General features: G+C 44.5%; 1 protein-coding gene across 1 annotated transcript in view; it reads right to left on the reverse strand.

The window, feature by feature from the left end:
• gse1b (Gse1 coiled-coil protein b) overlaps window positions 1–19,248 on the reverse strand; it is a 121,407-nt gene that overhangs the window by 68,468 nt on the left and 33,691 nt on the right. The window contains exon 2 of the mRNA XM_049718666.1: window positions 18,517–18,655. Coding sequence (XP_049574623.1) covers window positions 18,517–18,655 — 139 coding nt within the window. The remainder of the gene's footprint in view (window positions 1–18,516; window positions 18,656–19,248) is intronic.

A 19,248-nucleotide genomic window follows, 5' to 3' on the forward strand; every position in this document is an offset into this window, starting at 1 on the left:
GACAAAGTGATCAAAAGAAAAGTGCATCCTGCATTCAGAACAGAAATATCTGACATTTGTAAACATTTTGGGTACTTCTTATTCGTTCAAAATGACGTAACATAAATTTTGTTGGAGTGTTTATTTTTCTTTCGTGTTTGCTCGAAAAGGTCCAAACACTGAGGTTGCACTGTTAGATTTCTTCAGTCAGCCTAATTTACTTTATTGAGCCATGCTTTGGTTCTACTCAGAATCTATTCAAATGTCTATAATCCACTAAACATGATTCTACTTTACATTGCTTGCAGTGCTAATACAAACGTTATCGGTTATAAGCAATGAGATGAACACAATCACTCTAATGTTTGTGGAAGCAGCCCATCAGCCACAATTTAGTAGGCATCTGGCTGATTCTCTACAATTACAGAGCAGCGTTTGTGCATCGGTGAGCTGCATTAGCCATGAGGGGCCTTGAGCTTGAAGCAAGGAGGAGGTTTTGAAGTCGTGTGCTAAAGAGCGCTTTTGATAGTGTGTGTGTGTGTGTGTCTGTGTCTGTGTGTGCGTGCGTGCGTGTGCGTGAGGAGTGGGACCAGGCTTTTGGAGGAAGAAAGCTGTTTACCTGGAACAAGGGATTATGGGACAAGTCCCTATGGCATTTTGGAAGCTGCGGGGGTTTGGAAGGGCCACCCCTTAAATCTGTTTAGGGAACAGTCACACCTCCAGAAGTTCCTTGCTGCCAATGTTGCCTACTTTTCCTCTTCCCATGTCAGTCTTCTTCATGCACCAACATACTTAATACAACACTAAATGTTCATCCTTGCTAAATGGTAAAATCACTCTTAACTTCGTCAATATAGGGAACCCTTACTTTTCCATATTCCCTCAAACACAATTTGGACTGATGACATTTCAAGTCTTGAAATTTCTTACACAGTGATTGTCGCAAGAAATAAAGTCAAAAAGATGGAAAGTCAAATTATCGGTTCCCATTGAAATGAATGGAAAGATCATTGATCCGTTCTTGCCTCACTCCCCAAAATGGGTCATTTTAGAATGACAGAGGAGCAAGACAGGAGGCGGTGGAAATAGTTTGAGAAAATAATATGGCATTTCTCGATATCATGGAAACATCTTCTAAAGATGACGTCAAACAAAAAAATTGACTTGATGCTTTTGATGGGAGGGACTGGGACACGACAGACGTCCTTGCCGGTCCATCAGGGAACCACTAAAAAGGATGCATTGGGATAAAAGAGAGGAGCAGCGTGCCAAATAGAAGCCTCCTACTGTAAAACGGGACATTCTGTTGGCAACGGGAAGCCTGAGTTTGCATGTTTGTGTGTTTGCAAACTGCACAATTGTTTCCACGCTACAAAATGTTTGCATTCCGCACTTTGTCATCCCACCGTACAGAGCGAGTGGGCGGATTACATTCTTTGTGTCTATTTGTGTTATTAATTTAAATACAAATTCACACGTTTGATGCGAGCTGGCGTGCCAGTTTCGTTCTGCAAGTGGGAGGAAGAGGCGACGAGCCGTGCACGCTGAGTTTAATTAGGCAGCTTGCTGCTGGCGCCACTGTGGTCACACAGAGCTCAGGAGGGGTGAATGGGAGCAGGTGGCCTCTGCTACCTGGGGGAGAAAGTATTATACAAACACACACACACACACACACGCACATCGCCACATACACAACCTTGGCCAGGTCTGATTAGGACAGAGGGCTATCGCCACGCTCGAGTAAGATGATTGCAATCAGTAGTGACACATTCATTGCACGCCACAATCAAGTGTATTCCAAAAACAATTACTGTAATGTGTTATATTCCATTCTCTTCTTAAGCTGATCACAGGGTACATGCAGTCAGGTCCATAAATACTGGGACACAGACACAGTGTTCATCTTTTTGGGCTTTCAAGTCAACCACAATGGGTTTGAAATGAAACCAACAAGTCGACTTTCATTCCTTATTATTTATTTTTATTCTAACAGTGTGGGAATTACACCAGTTTGTATGTGTACCTCCCACTTTTTAAGGGAGCAAAAGTATTTGGACAATTTAATAATCGGTATTCACTATACTTGGTTGTAAATCGTTTTTTGTAGTCAATTAGAGCATGTCTTGAACAACGCATTACATTCCACTTCTTTGGTTGCTTTCTCAATGATTTGTGTTTATTGTCCATCTGCACTGTGAAGCACCACCCAATGAGATCTGAAACATTTGATGAAACACTTTAGAACTCATCAGATCATAAATAAATGTAAAGGAAGCAGTTCCATTGGCAGTTCCACGCAATGTTACAACTACCCCTATGCTTTACTGCGGAGGTGGTGCAGAGGTGACCAAAGGATTTGGATTGTATGCATTGGGGGAACGTCCTTCGGGGTACTATTTAACACCCAATATTTGCGTTCATATGTAGAACCTTGATTTTTTTTTTATGCATAGGTGTTTTATTATTTTTAGATTTTCTTTGTAACCCACCCTCCTTTATTAGCTAAAAACAATAACAGTATTACTCTGGCGCTACCTGCTGGCATCTCTCTGCTCAGGAACTGTTGAAAGCGGGTTGGTTCATTTAGACAAAAGTAGACTTTTGCCACTCTTTTTTGGCATCTACAGGCAATTAGTGTTTAGTATAAACCCTTTTTGGAGTGCATCAATTACACATGGGTTTTCTCTATTTCCTTTCTCTCAAAATAGTGGTGGTTCACTAAAATTGCACCACTTGACGGAGACATGTGATACGCATATCAGATGTGGGTTTGCCACTCTAAATTTGACTTAATATGCTTGTTTCCGGTGGAGTGGAGCAAAGACTTTACAAGAGAGGAAAGTCACAGCAGGGGTTTGTGGTTGAGGCTGAGGTCAAGAGCCCATAGCGGTATCATGGCCCAGATGAAGAGGAAGGCGAGGTGAGGGGGGAACACGAGGGCAGGTGCCGAGTGCCAGGTGGCAGCAGTGGCATGTCCCGCCACCTGTCCCGGGGAATATGAACCCCGTTTGCTCCGCCTGTTCGCTCGCTATGGGATGACACCGGCTCCCCGTCTGCCTGGTTGGAGCGCTGGCTGTAAGCCTGTCCGTCCATCCGGCTGTCTGCTCGTCTGTCGGCCCGGAGCGGCAGTTAGTTAGTCGGCCTCCCCGCCTCGCTGGCAGGCCCGCTCATCTCGCCCCTGCTGCTTGCTAAAACAGCTCGCTAGCGCCACCTGTGTCCACCATGCGCTCGCCATCTTAAGTTCTGCCTCCACTCATTCGCTACGTGTCTTCTTTCTCCCAATTCGGTTGTGGCCCCACCTCTCCTCTCTTTCTTTCTTTTGCCTCTCCTTCACCCTCAAGCTCATCTTCAGCCAAGCTAAGCCTGCTAACAAGATTTATAGATGGGAAAGCTATCATTGCAGCGAGTTATTTCAATTCAAGTACACACACACACACACACACACACACACACACAAACTCTGTAAAAACAATACTTCTAGGAAGGATACAAGACTGCGTTTCATTCACTGCCAGCTATTCATCTTCAAACAAGTGTTCCGTTTAAAATGCGTAGCTTCCACTCAGCGGCCTCTTAGAAGGGAAACGATTTACAAAACACCGCGCTACTGGCTTGAAAACCATCTTTGAAGATGCGCGGGTCGCTACGGGGGTAACGTTGCCTGCCTGACACCTCGCTTGGCAGTAGGAAGCGGTCGGGAAGTGACGTGGCCACAGAGTGCTCCGTCGGTGAGTGTGGGGGCAGAAAAACGATGTTTGAAAATGTGCGCATGGCAGAGAAGCTTCACGAGCGCGGCGAGGATAGCAAAAACTCCTCCTGCCAGGCCTGTACCATCTGTCTCCGTGTCTGTGCCTTGCAGCCGGGACCAAAGCGGGCCCCAGCAGAGCCGGCGTGAAATTAGCTGCCTTTGTGGGGCTTTGTCTGCTCGTGCGCGTGTGTGTTTGGGTGCACCAGCACGCTTGGATTTGACGCATATTTTGCACCATATTTGTCACCAGGCTGTCAAGCGGTAACCCACGTTGTTTCACGCCGTAAAACGCGCGGGTGCAATCCGCAGTCTCATCTCATGGCGCCGTACTCTGACCTCTGATCTCCGAACAGACGTGTTGACCTTCTCCTCTATGCAAGCCAGCAAGTGACGTATTCCACAGTGAGCGTGTTTATGTGCTTTTGTCTGGTCAGGCGACCCCCAGTAGCTTAACTGGCCCCGCTCTGCCATATTTAGGTCCCAGGATGCTCTTTGATATCTACTCAGCACGACGACCCTTCAAGACCTTTGGCTTGGCCTTTTGACCTCAGGCGCTAGCGAGAACCATCCTCCTCCCCCTCGCCGACAAATGTGTGATAAATCAAGTCTGCCTTGACACGCACACACACACACACCAATTATCCCAACGCCGCATCATCACCCCACAGCCCCCGCGTTAATGAGCCCAGAGGTTAAAGGTTGTTGACATTCCTCACACACTGCTTAACGCTAATACTTGGCCCACACACGCACATACGGCACAAACACACAAAGAGTGAGGTGAACGCTCTGCCGAAGTCTTTCAAAATCAATATAAACGTCGCTTTCCCGTGTGGACAAAAAGAACAATAACATTTTTCAATGTGGCGGACTAGAAAAACTTTGCGGTCCAAGGTGCAGACGGGGCAGTCATGGCCGACCGGATGACGAATGCTCCCGCCATGTGACGGATAATCATTGTATTCTTCTCGGCTGCGGACTCTTGGCTCGGAGACAAAGCGTCTGGCAAACAGACAGCTTCACAGCCCGGAGCTCAATCAAACTGTCTCTACCCGACGGTAAACACGCACACACCGACAGGATTACATGCACATATGCATGCACATAACAAGGAAGCGATCTTTGAGCCTGCAGAGCCTAACTCAGACTGATAACACCAAACAAATCAGCCTGCCCTCCCCACACACACCACCAGTCTAAATTTATCACCACTGACATTTTGATTGGTGAATAACTTTCTTAGCTAATTAATTTCTCAAAGTGCCTATTAACATTCTACTATGGTTGACTTCAGCCATTATTCTTCCAGATGAGCAGAGGGGACTGAAGGGTGCGCTCGCCCATGCTAAGCACCCTCTGCTGGAGCTAGAAAGTACAACACACTGCTCCGCCGCTCTCCCTTGCCTACAGACGAAGTTGGCAATACGTTCAAAGCGGATGAGCTGTGCTGCACTCCTAAAACAAGCGATCCAATCCCCCAGGAGAGACGGCTTTCTCGCTAAGAACACAAAAGAGGAATAATGGCTGGAAAAGATCTCAGACAGCCTGCAATTTACAGTCTAGTGTGTTTGATGTGAGGACAGAAAAGCCACAAATGGTATAAACATATGAAATACGGGCAAGGGACCGTGAGTACTTTTTTTTCATATGTTTACATATGTACATTCCCAGGCTTGCGTGTCCTATCTGATCCCCGCTGATACTTGACCTCGCAATCACCTCTGGACCCTGCGACAATTGTCCTTTTGAGGCCTCATGTCCCGCTGACCCTTGACAGAACGGGAAGGGGTGATTCGGTGGGGGGTGAAATTCAGTCACATTAGTCTAATCCTGAGATGAGCTGCAATGATTTAAAGAGTAAGAGGAGGTTTACACAGGAGCGTTTTAACGAAAAAATGTGATTGAACTGGAAGTTCATAATAAGGATAGGTATAAATTTCAATGACATCTAAGGTTAGTTAATGGTTGTGCTGGAAAGCGATCACTTAAAACTATCAAACTCATGGAACATGAATCTGCATTTAACAAGCTGAAACCAAATCAAACCACTTCGGATCAGTTTACATGCTCCTCTAATGACGGTTGGCCAAATCATATTGTGCTAATGAATTTAGGAGCTCTCTAATCAAATCTGTGTGATCTGGCTACAAGAGTGACGTGCATGTGTTGTGCTTCTGTTTGTGTGATTAGAGATGTGACTTTGTATTGACAGCAAGAAAAAATAAATCTTGGAGTGGAGTCAGAAAAACAAAAATACTTAATACTTAAATAAATAAATGAAAGCTGACTTGGTGTTTTGTTGTTACTTTGATTCTTGATTTTCTGGGACTTTGTTAATTGAGTACTTAGATTCCTGCACTATGCTCGTTTGCCTTTTTTGTACTTTTTTAGCTCCATCCAGGCTTGCCGCCCTGCTTCCCTGAATTTCGGTTCACATTTTGCAAACTTCAGCATTGGAACTTGCAGCCCTGACAGAATGAACAAATCAAAGAAGGGAGACGAGGAAAACATGGCAAAACATGAAAGAAAACTAAATCTAATCAAAACAAAGTCAACAAAAACACATACCATGACACAAAGTCTACACTGACAAACATATGCATTATATTGTTAAACAATTAATTAATTAAATGAATACATTGAAAATACAATTTTCTAAAGTTATTTTCTAAAGTTATAATAATTTATTTTTAAAAAAATCTAATCACCTATCGAATCATGGCTATGAACTCCAGATACATATTTCATTTTAAGATTTGGAAGATTTTGGCAATTTTTAGTTAAATAAAAACAATTTCTCAATTATTAAAATACAAGGCGATTAATTTGATGATTAGTTGTCAATTAATCGATTATTCCGATTCCTCTAACATACCCATTCTCATATTTTTTGGGGTTTTAGCTGCCCTCGCCCATCATGCTGTATTTAAACATGAGCGAGTGCTTTGTGACGCACAAGGGGATCAGACGCGGCACATGCACAACACTCATTCAAGTACGCTCGCAGTGTCGTGCTCACCCACGAAGAGGCACGAAACACACCCCATTCCCTTGCTCTGATTAATGAAGGTCAATTAGCAATTATAATTTCCATATTTAATCAGTCCCCTGTGGTGTCGCTCTGTGGCCTGTGCTTTGACAACCAACTCTCTCCTCTCCCACTTTAGCTCCATGTCACGCTCCTGCGCGCTTCCCATCTCTTATGTCATTAGCATCTGAGCATCCCTCACTTCTCCTCCTCCGCCTTCTCTCTCAGCCCCTCCCTTATTACCATGTCATCTGTGCGACTTCTCTCTTTCCTCACTCTTCTCTCTCTCCCCTCCCTCTCTCTCTCGCGGATGCCTCCCCTCATTAATCTCCTCGCTTTTCCTCTCGCTGTGTTCTTCCACGGGCCTTCAAATCTCTCGCTAATTGCAATTAATCACAGAGGGAAACAGATGCATAGAACAAAAGGCAACCTGGGGAGGGGAGCATGGTTTGTGTGTGTGTATACGTGTGTGTGTCTACATGAGTAAAACAGGGTGGGGGTTTGATTAAGTTGTCACTCAGGGTGCCACAAAAAGAAAATAAAGGTTGTGACTGCAGGTTGTGTTTGTGTGTGTTTTGCGAGCATGAGGCTGTCACACCTCACTGTAGCTGTACCTTTGTTGATAACAATGAGAGTCCATAAAAAAAAAGATGAAAGATCCCACGTAAATGATCCAGAGCACATGGCGCAATTGCATTTAGTGCGTACACTCATTCCAGCTAAGTGAAGCTAAGTGGGATTGCTTGTTTCTGCATGTTTTGGTCATTACACCAATTCGCTCCATGTGACGTTGGCTGTATAGCTCCACTCATGCTCAACTCTCAGAGCAATAAAGGATGTTTAGGCTTTATAATCATCATTTAGCATATGACTGGTCAATGAACTGTTCATTGAAAAGCCTTTTTAATCATGCTAATGCAGGTATTTAACTATAAATCAAGTTAGTTGTATTATCTGTGCAGCCCAACATGTCAATGCCTCTTGGGCTGTGCAGTATTAAAGATTTCTGTGATGCTTATGTGCCATTTGTCCACAAAAGTTTTCAGCAACAACAATTTATTCAACTGGTTAAAATTCTAATCATGCAACTTGACTCCCTGATGTTTATTTAAGGTTATTACACCTGCAGAGAAACTCGTATCAGATTGATAGGTGGGTCGTAACCTGAAGGCCCTCTGTCTTGAGGTCACAAAACACTGGAGGACACACATGATGTTAAAGGAGAGTGCTGACACCCACACAAAAAATGGCAAGGCGTGAGCGTGCTGGCCATTATTCATCCATCATGGCTATCTGCATCACTTATCAGCCAAAAGCAGGAAGAGGCAAAATGAAAAGCAACCAGACGTCTGGGAAAAATTATGCCCGAGGAGCACAAACTCATCTACGTCAGACGTACGCATTGGAAATCACTTCAGAAAAGTGGCATTGCTGTGCCTGTGTTCCAAATCCTCCCTCAGCGAGTGTCCGACATGAAAGGTCAGCGACAACTCACTCATTTCGTCGTATTTCTTCACATCACTCTGAGGGGATCATTGCTAGAACGTTCGAGCCCCCCCCCAGGAGTACGTGTAGGGCATCAGAGGGATGATAATGAAATCAAGCTGATCTGATATGTTCCAGAGGATTAACACGATACGGTGACCCCCACATGACCTCCGGCATCAGATGGATAAAGAGGGCGGAGCATTCGGGGAGTGCAGAACTTCATGAATTGCTAAGAAGACACAAAGCGGGTGTTGTGTTCGTGATCTTGGCAGTGAGGGTGAGCCACTGCCCCCTCTTTTTGCTCCCTCCAAAAACATCTCCAGGGCACTCCAAAAGAGTCGCACAGGAAATTAAAGGTTGCTTTCAAAATAAAAACTCAATTCTGTGCGTGTCAGTGATTAATGATGGCCTCCATCTTAGTGACACAGCAACTTAAACGAACGAGCAGATGGAGCTGTTTCGCTTTTCAAGTAAAAGTGGAGCATTACCGAATGCCTGGGGGAGACTGTTAGTTTGCGACTGTTCTTTACCTGCCGATCCAGCATTTCAAGAAACGACAAAGCCTTCCTCCCACCGCACGCACACAACAACACGGTCCCCTGACAATTCCTTCCCAGCAGGGAGCTCATCCTTTATTCATTTTTTATATATTGCCTCCTCCGAGTGGGCTGCTTGGCACGCGGAAATCGCTGCACTTAACCCATTATGCTAGGTAACGCTCCCCAGAACAGTCACTCCCTCCACGGGATAAATTATTAACTTCCTTCACATCCCACTATTTATCACCGAGCCCCATCGTGCGGAACCATTGCTCATATCCATGGCAACAAGGGCCCATTTGCGCTGCTGTCGGATGTTGCTGCTGATGGGGCGGGGAGGAGACGAAGGAGGAAAAATACCTGCTTTTGGCAGGAGCGTATTGCCGCCCGTTTTGCTGGCTTTAAACATCTTCACATCCAATGGTACTCCTTATTCACAGACCCCGCGCCGCCCTCGGGTCGAGAGATGGCAGCAGTGGGATTAATTGGATCAGAGCTTTTCCCTCGTCTCCATGGAGATGAATCATACACTCGGGGGTGACAGTCGGAGCCTTAGCGCCACGCTGTAACCTAATCACAATACTGAATCCCGGCGAGAGTGGCGACATAACTCAATAATACGCACGTGAACCTGCCGTGACCCGCATCCCTATCGCCGCACAAATACACAGGCGCACACACCCCGGCCGGTTAAACACACAGGGTTCGTCCCATGATGCCGGGTGCATATGTGCATGAGCTGGAGAGGAGAAGACCCTCACAGGTGTCCTAATTCATGAGCGTTTGCAGCTCATGAATAATTAAACAGCAAGTGCAAATGCACTCCTTTGATCATTTACATTCACGTCTAACAGCATTAATTAATCAAACAAACCTTTTCTTTATCCCCAGGAATAGAAGGGGCAAAAAAGGCGGGCGGCGGCAGGAGCGTGCAAACAAATATGCAAAACAGACAATTCACATAGCAAACAAGTTCACTAATCACACCACTTAAGACACGTGTGAGAAGACAATTATTTGTGATGCATGCCCGCGTGACTCAACTTTCACAACTTCTTTCAGAGAGATTATAGTCTCACCTCCTCCAAGTCGTGACACACATTATGCTAATGTACTCAAACACAAGTAAGTGTTGGAGTGTCAATGAAGTTTTTCCACATTGTGGTACTATCAGTGTGTGTGTGTGTGGGGGGGGTGTCGTTTGTGTTTTCCTACCTTATGAATTCTACATTTAACACAGAGCAGTGTATGCAAAGGTAATGTGTACATGTACACTTGTTTTGTGATCCTTATTGTCTTTGTAAAACGGGATCGTGATCTTCAGTATTTTGGAGCATGTCAGCTTCAGCCATTTTGTTTTAAATCCAACAGTCAGTAAGCGAGTAATTAAAGACTAGGCAATTTTTAAATGTTAAATTTCTCTGTGGGCACCTCACACTGGTGATTTTTAAACAAGCATGTCTATCTTCTCAGATTGAAAAAAAAAAAAACGCGTTGCAAATCTGAAAGCCGGTTAATAAATACATTCTTAAAGACATTTAGTCAACAAAGTCAAGTGTTGGGAGTCTTTATTACTCAAAAATGTGATGACAATACTTTCACTTTTAACGCAAATAAATCTCTTAAGTATCGGTTATCGGCCTCCATGATTACAAATAAGCAGTATAGGCTCTGAACAAAAAACACATCAGTCTATCACTGATAGTCTATCTTGTTATTACAAAATGGAAAATGATTTCAAGTACTTGTGTTCTGGGTAACAAGCATAGTCACGGAACGGATCAAACTCATTAGTCAAGGCACCACCGTATTACAGAACACCAAGTGCAACACTGCTCCTAGTGTGAAGTCTCTGAGTCCATCTACATAACACAAACCACAGTCACACACAGACTGCTGAGGATTTCATAGGCTTGTCGACACACTCACTTGGCGAGAAAGACCTTACAGAGAGCTACTCGTCAGCTGACCTCTTGTTTATCCCAACAATGTCTCAAACAGAGGCCATACACAGAGTCCGCATAGCGCTCTCCTCCTTTGCTTAACCTGCCGCTTCTCCAAACCACCTCCCCTCATTTTCCTTAATGAGCCCGTTTGCATGCGAGGCACACTCACAGAGGCCTCGCCTTATCCAAACACAGACGCCAATACATGCGCAGACTTTAAGTACCCAGCAGACTCCTCACGCTCCCCTCCTGTCGTCAATTTCCAGGAAACAGTGAAAGGCACGTCCGACTTGTGGACCATATCAATATCCTCCATAAAGGGGAGGGACGGACGAAGGAAGGGAGGGGCGGCCCGCCTCACAGGCTTCTTTTAGCACACCTCGTAAAAGCTAAATGATAGTTGAAGTGAATGAGAACACGTCAAGGTGTGTGTCGGAGGGGCAGAAGGAAAAGTGAGTTGTTAACAAGATAGCAAGGGGTTGTAAAGAAAGGAGATGTGGATCTTGCACGGCCCTGTTTGGGGTGCTTGTGTGTGAGGGAGTGTATGTATGTATGGTTGTGTGAAAGTATAGACCTCCCTTGTTCAGTCACCAGGTTTTTGTGTTAAAAAAAGAGACCACGATCACTCATTTTCAAACTTTTTTTCATCATTAATGCAACCAACTAAGAAGCTCAAATTAACCCAAATTAATTCAAGTTCAGCTGTTTTGTGCTAACTGTTCATAATTTCTTTCCAGCCCCAAACCATGATGTCGCCACCACCAAGTTCTTTTGGTGATGAGCAGTTTGGTGTTTACGGCAAACAACTTTTGGACCTCGGATGGAAAAATTCAACCCTGTATTGGGTCTCATTGGTTCTCATCATATGTGTGTACAAATGTCGAATGAAGCATCCAGTGAGACTATATGAAGTTAAATAAAAGATGTAGAAGTATGTGTGCTGCTGTAGTAAACTAGTTCAGCCAAAGTTTAGTCAAAGAGCGGAGATCTTTCTTGTGCACGTTTAAATATGCATGATGTGGTTAAGAGTGGAAAGGTCGACAACAGTTGAGATCCTCTGCCGAGGTGGTAAACAGACCGCGGTTGAGCTTTTGACACAAATATACACGGTTGTTGACATGCAGAGGTGTCGAGCAGTTGCCGAGAGGATCAATGGAACAGAGTGTTTGTGTTTTCCTCTTCTCAAATTTTCTACTGAACGAAGCAGCGAGGAAGAGGTTGTAATTAAAATCAGGATTAGCTCAGGTACACAAGACAAGCTTCGCCATGTTGTCTGAGCTTTGTATACTATCGCTGTCAGCGCCATATGCAAGAGAGAGTCCCAGCGGCTGTGTGCGAGCTCCAGGAGGAAACACAATGCAGGATGAGTCCCACTCAGCGGCGGCAGCCCACGAGCAGGAGCTTGGATGAGATAGAAACAAGGCGGTGACAGAATGACAAGCCGACAAGAGGCAGAGAGAACATGTAAAAGGACAAAATGCTTTCTTCCTGGCTTGGGAGTGTCTCATTTTTCTCATTAGAGGAGCTCCGTGGATAAAAGCAGGCCTGATAGGCATGTTTTCTCTCTTTCTCTCTCTCTCTCTCTCACTCTCTCTGCCTCTTCTCTCCCCCACTGTGCACACGCCACCTAATTAATTACACCTTATCATCATATTGCTATAACAACCACTGGCGGCTAATTAACAGCACGCCTCGATCGTGACCCCGTATTCAAGGGCCGGGGCGAGTGTTTGTGCAAAAGAGCGAGATGCGAGAAACACCCAGCAGGGGCGGAAGGAAAGCGGCGACGACGTACGGCGGAGGTACGAAAAAAAGCAGCGTCGAAATGAGGAGCTCTTTGAAGCGACAGACACAAGAAGGGGTGGGGGGAGGGCGGAGGGGCTTGGAGGAGATAGATGGAGAACCGCCTCTTTGCGCCATGCTGGACTGCAAGCAGCCTGCCTGGAGCCAGAGAGGCTGGTTCAGAGCCTCAACTAGGGGGCGTCACACCCCGGACACGTCACTTCCAATCGCCCCTGAGCCAGCCTGATCCTAGCCAGATTGCAACGCCAGGCTCCTGTGCCCCCAAACACACTCAAACTGATTTTATCATCGAGGAGGAAGGCGGGAGGAATTGTTGAAGTGAAGCAAAGCCTAGAAAAACACATGCAAGCCTGAACAAGCTGAAAACCATGCAGACCACATGAAACACCCTCATGGCTCAACTGAGCGAGAGGGAAATGAGGAGCGAGAAAAGGGTGCGCTGGAGCCATAATTTGCTTAGTGGATGTGATTGGATTAGTGCTGGGGTCATATTATTCTTCACCCACATCTCACGCGCGCACACACACACTCATGCATACACGCTCGCACACACACTTCTCAAAGCTCAGTGCCACAGTCTAAGCAATAATAGTGTTTGACTGCGCTTAAGCAGAATGACATACATTTATTTTCCGTGTCTGCTCAACAGTTTTGTGAAGAGAATGGTGACAGAAGTGCAAGAGAATTCAAGCACAAGCACATATACGGAAAAAAACTGAAAGATATGGAATTAATTTGAAGGCCAAAATGATGTCCCACAAATTAAAACATACACTACATCTGCTCGCAAAACACAAAAGATATATTTTTCTTGTGACTGGAAGAACAAAAAATACAAAAAGTGTAATAAAGATGCATATTTAACACCTCTGAACATTTTTTTTCTTTCCACAAGTTTACACAGCAACATCTTTTTTTTTCATTCATTTTAAAACATTGTCGCTTGAAGTGCATACAAGACAGCTCCTTTAACTTCAACTTGAAATTAACAGTGATGAGATGCAACTTTAATTTGTTCCTTGATCACGCTTGTAACTAAAAACACTTGTATCTCCAATTTTCTTTCCCCAATTAAATCACTAAGGCCAGTTGTAAGCTAGTCGATGACATTTTGCATTGTCTACATTAACTGAGCAGACGTGAACAAAAAACGTTGTTTTAAATGTCCATTGTATAAGGCTTTGCTTTAGGATTAGTTTGACAGTAACATCATCTGCGAGTGGCAATAGACAACTTGCAGTCTCTTCTATATCTGCCAAACTGCATGCATCTTTTTGTGGAGTTGAGTTCATTGTCACAAGACAGCCATTTTACCTCAAACGTTTTCTCGCAACTCAAAACAAAAACATATTTTATCTACTCTCTCAAACCACTACTGTTTTTCCAAATATAATCCTTTCAGTCTGATTCCATGGATTGCACTTGATTAATTTGACTATGAAAAAATAAAAAACGAGAATGTGGGAAGAAAGTGAGAGTGAAAAGGAATCAACTGCCAGTGATCTACCAACAGGGTAGAAAAGCCATGTTCGCTGTCAGCCATTAACATGACCACGACTGAATTATTTAAAGCACACTCTCACCTGTGTGTGAGTGTGTGTCAAACGGTACACTGCGAAGAATAAGGGCTCAGTGTTGCCATCATGTGGCTGCTAGAAATAAGACCCTGGTGCTCGGTTTCAAGCTGCACAGCACACACACACACACACACACAAACATTCATGCCCACAGCGGCATGTGTGTTCATGAGCACACATACTGTCAGCATGCTTAAGAAGACAAAGCGAAACTGACATCTCCCCCCCTAGGTGATGCATGCATCCTGTAAGATGCATGGCTTAGAGTTTCATTTAAGTTCAAACCGTTGACTTAAATGACAATCAACAGCAATCACATGCAATTGTAGCTGTTAACTAATTTATGTCTGCAAAAACTGACAAAACTCATTCATTTTATTTTGTCTTTTGGGGGAAAATGTTCATTTCGGTCTGCACACAACTCTGAGCTCCCAAAACATGACAGGTGTGCTGGTTGGTGTGCCAGTATTACAGACCATTGAAGTGGATGATCCAGGGTTACCGTGGCAACAACAGAGACGCTATCCACCCCATTACAAACCATTCAGATAATGAAGATGCTGATCTCAATTACCTAATATATTGTTGCTATCCACTATAACAAACTCATATGGCACAGGATGCGATCTTGAGAGGAGGCTTTCGTGTTGCGGCTCTTTCTTAAGAAAATCCGAGAAGCAGGAGACGTGAGAGATGAAACCAACCATTTTGATTTGAAGAGCAAGAAAAAGCAACTAAGGGGAAATGATAGGTGAGGATGAGAGTGGAGTAGTGCCTGTGGTAGGCGAGGATTGGGGGAGAGGGTGGGGGGATATGAAGGGAGCTAACAAGAGCATATGACAGTACGACCCGTGCCTTCCCCTGACAGGCTTTATTACAGTGCCACCTGCAGAGAAACAGCAAAAAGCACTTAGCCACAGCCGACAGAGGAGGAGAGAGAGGGATGGAAGAGAGGGAGGGAGCATGCGTGCAAGGGATAATTGACAATGGAGGGGATGGAGGAAAGCAACAAAAAGGAGAAGCATGATGGAAGGATATTAATTTCATTTGACGAGAGATTTGGGATGCTTCAGATTAAGTCATTAGAAAATAAGGTTTTCATCCTGCAGCTCATGCTTATGTTTGAATAGGACTCAAAGAGAGCAGAACTCTGTATAAAAGGCGCCCTTTTTGTTTTTCAAACTTGGCAGAGGTAAAGAATGCTATCTGTTCCTTTAATACAGCATATTTTTAGTCTTGGACTCTACGATCGATGGGCACCTTCTATCCTCCCTCAGACGCTTAGCAGCTGTCAATAAGATGACATGAAGAAACAAAGCAGTGCGAGTGTGTGGGCAGACAGGTTTAATCCTGCTTGAACACCTGTTTCCTTGGACCTGTGAGGTCAAAGGTGAGTATCTCGAGGTCTTTACTAAGTGGTCAGTGCTCAGGCTTGCTGCTAGAACCTGATCTCACTGGGTTGACCTCACAATAAGGGCTAAAGAGCAAATATATAGTCGCCTAATCCCTATGCGGTGTATATATGATATACTCATTGAGTTAAACAGCTGAATTTTGGTTCTGTTTTATTCATTCACTGTCATTGTTTGCTGCAATTTATGCAGGCCATGAGGAGGAAATAATTAAGGAGATGAAATGAAGAGAGGATCATTACATCCTGAATGGTGGCTGTTCAGATCTATTAGCGCTTTGTCCTGCTGATGTATTTGCTGATGAGCTCAAGCCAAGTAATGACGTGCTCTGCTGGCTGTGAATCTATAGGTCTCTCCCTAAATCTGGCGGCTGGCTCCCAGGCTGTGGATGGAAAACCACAGTCACTAAATCAAATCCATCCGCAGGAAAGAGGAGAGAGTGAGCGGGTTGGGGGGGCGCTGAAAGTAAGGAGGGCGAAGGGTCTGTTTCTCAGCCGGTTGGAGAGAGGAATGTGCTGGAGAGTGGACAAATCAAGCAGGAGTGACTGCACAATGAGGTCAGTGTGACCAGAGGAGGCTGACTCACATGCAGACAAACAAACACTTTAAACACACACATACACACAGAGCCAATGATTGAGTGAGGCCATAACCCCATGCCCACCCTGAGAGTGGCTAATAACTGTGGCGTGGTGCCAAACCCACTGTCTCCTGACTAATTCCCGCCACACCAAACCTCCCCTAAGAGTGGCGCCACTCTGCAGAACAGGCCTCTGATTCTCAACAAAATCCTGTGATCATTACTGAATTAGTCGAAAACGATGGTGGAAAAAAAAAAAAAAATGCCGTCTGTGGCTGGACAAAGTCCCCTGAAGAAAAGATGTTATGGAACCATAAAGAAGAGTGCTAAAAATGCAGGCTTTCATTGTGTCAAAATAGAAAATGGATTGAAATGTGAGTTTGATTTTCACTTTCCAAGTCACAAGGATGCTGGCAATTGTCCAAATGTTTTTCTTTTTTCCACTCGCCACAAACTTTATGCATTCTACAGTAATGATATGCCGGGAACATGGAGCAATTAATGCTTTCAGCGATTTATTACAAAGCCAAGGTTGACGTACTGTTTGGTCTAAGTACCAATGTTGCCTGAGGTAAAATGCAGCTAGTTCATTGCTTGAGAGAACTTCTTTAGTGTGTGAGCTATAAAATTAGAGGAATTAAATCTGAAAATGAAAGAAGAAAAAGGAAAAAAACAGAACTGCTAGAGGTTATCCATTGTTGTGTTATGTTGTTTGGGTATTGTTTAGTTTTTTTATGGAGTTACAGTGAGGTGGCATCTTGCCAAGGCACTGTCTCTTTTTTTTTCCAGCTTTGTGGGAGCTGTGACAAGCTTGACAGTCTCTTGGGAGATTCACCCTCTCACCCACAAGAATAAAAGCAAAGCAGCAGAAGGGGTGGGGGAGCAAGCAGTCCTTTCTTGTCATCCAGTTGCCTGTCCAGTCATCATTTTCTATCAACCAAAAGACTCAATGGAACAGGACTAATACACACTGTGTTAACCTTTGATAAAGGAAGTGGAATCCTCCTCCTAAAAGCAAATGCCAGATATCCTCAAGTGCGCCCCCCAACCTGGTGGTGCTCCACACAGCCACGGTGGGTTATTGCAATTGTATTGAACTGGCCGGCAGCCAGAGTGGAAACACTGCCAAGTCCAGCTGTGATGTTGTCATCACAATACACTGAAAGCCTCATCTCATAACAATTACATGTGCGGTTTGTGTAATGCAGGGACAAACACATGTCAAGGACACAAACATGACTAAAGTGGAATCACTAAATTAGTGCAAGCTATTTTGTACAGTTGTTGTATTGCATTCATGCAGGTGAACAGAATGCTGTGGTTGGTGAATGCAAATTGCAGGGGTAACCAGAAATGAAATGCCCAACAAGAAACCATAGGAGGCTGCATCCTCTGTTCATGTGTGTGAACACTGAACAGGTCCTTTTATTCCACATGAGTAGAGGATCCGGGACGTGACATGACAGCGTGAGCGGCAATACAAGCGACATGATGGCGATTACTTAAATAACTCATGAAAACGCAGCTCTCAAGCCCCGCGGGACCACTGAGAGTCATGTCGAGCGCTAGATTCCAACGTGCGTGTCTGGGTTAGTGCTGCGGCCTTTATCACGACTCTTTAACCAAGTGTCAGAGACCAACTTGTGGTTTAGTTAACGCGTGTGTGCATGTGTGTCTATGTGTGTGTGTGTGTTCTGTGGTGAAAGCGAATGTGTGTGTGTGTGTTCTGTCGTGAAAGTGAATGTGAAGGCTTTCTGTAAACGACCGGGGGGGTCCTCATGGCTAAACAGAAAATAGGGAGGAAACCTGGGTAGCTCGGAACGTTGATCGGGAGAGGCAGATAAGGAAGTGATAAATATGGGTGCAGGGATGCCGAGATAAAGCAAAAGATAGAGCAATAATTACATTTACATACAAAAATAAGGAAGGGGTGAAGTAGACCTGCGATAAGGTCAATAAAAACGTCAAGAGGGAGACAGCAACGCTTTTCACATAAACACACAAAGCCACGGACGGCATTCCAAAGGGGGTCTCATATACACATTGCTTTCTTTTTAGGCCCATGCTCCTACTTGAGCATAAAATGCTCATCTCTTATTTAGAATTTAAAGGAACTTCAAATTTGTAACAGCAAATCAGAAGGAGCAAATCAAGCTAATTAAGCATTAACCAAATAAAACAGATTAAATATGTGACAGAAGCTAGCGGAATGTAATAACCAGATAAGCATGGTTGCAGACAAACACAATTCTTATCCTCCAGTCATTTACCTTTGTAGACAATTAGCAGCGTACGTAATTACAACTGCCAACCTCTAGCGCAGAAATGACCTAACTTCTAACACAACTAAAAAATGTGGGTATAAGATCAAAGCAGAATTTTCTAAATCTTCAGCATTCATAAGAGCATGACTCACTGGAACATGGGCGGTCGACTGACTCGGATATCTCTGGCTCCGAGGTCACGGGGTGATGAGCGTGGTCGCTTGCAGGTTGCGAAATCTTTAAGCTTTCCTCCTTACTGGCTCTCGACGACGACTCTGTCACAGTGTCGGCCTGAAAGATAAGAAGGGGATTTAATTTGAAGTAGTAAGTGCCATTTCAACTGTGACATTCTAACGGTAATAGAGCACACAAAAAAAAAAATGGATCTCCCACTGTGCCCAGATTAATAACAAACCAAATATCTCTCACCGCAAACAAACCAGATAAAATAAAATTGCCATTTTGCAATCTCATATTATGTAGACTTGGTCATTATATAATTGGCATTGCGTCCATCTTGAACTATTTGAGGTGTTGACATCCCCCACTATAAAAAAACCAAGAAGAGGCGAAACACGGGCCGATGCAGCACAGGAAGCCTCCTGTGAAGTTACAGAAGTCAAAAAGCAGCTGCAATCCAAGACATAAAGAGCAGCTCTGACAGCTTCAGTCTGCTTGGATCTGCTTTGCTCCACTCTACAGCGGAGAGGAACCCGGAATGAGCCTCGAGGAGAGAAGCAATGTGACCATGAGCAGGAGAGGGGAAACGGAAATGCTGGCTGTCAGAATGGAAATACTTTAAAGGAGCCTCAGCGTATATCATTGACGAGAGACAGCAAGGTAGGTGTGGAGTGAGCTGAGACAAAGACACATCCTGCTGTTAT

The sequence above is a fragment of the Syngnathus scovelli genome, chromosome 4 (genome assembly GCF_024217435.2).
Source record: "Syngnathus scovelli strain Florida chromosome 4, RoL_Ssco_1.2, whole genome shotgun sequence".
NCBI classification, from domain to species: Eukaryota; Metazoa; Chordata; class Actinopteri; order Syngnathiformes; family Syngnathidae; genus Syngnathus; species Syngnathus scovelli.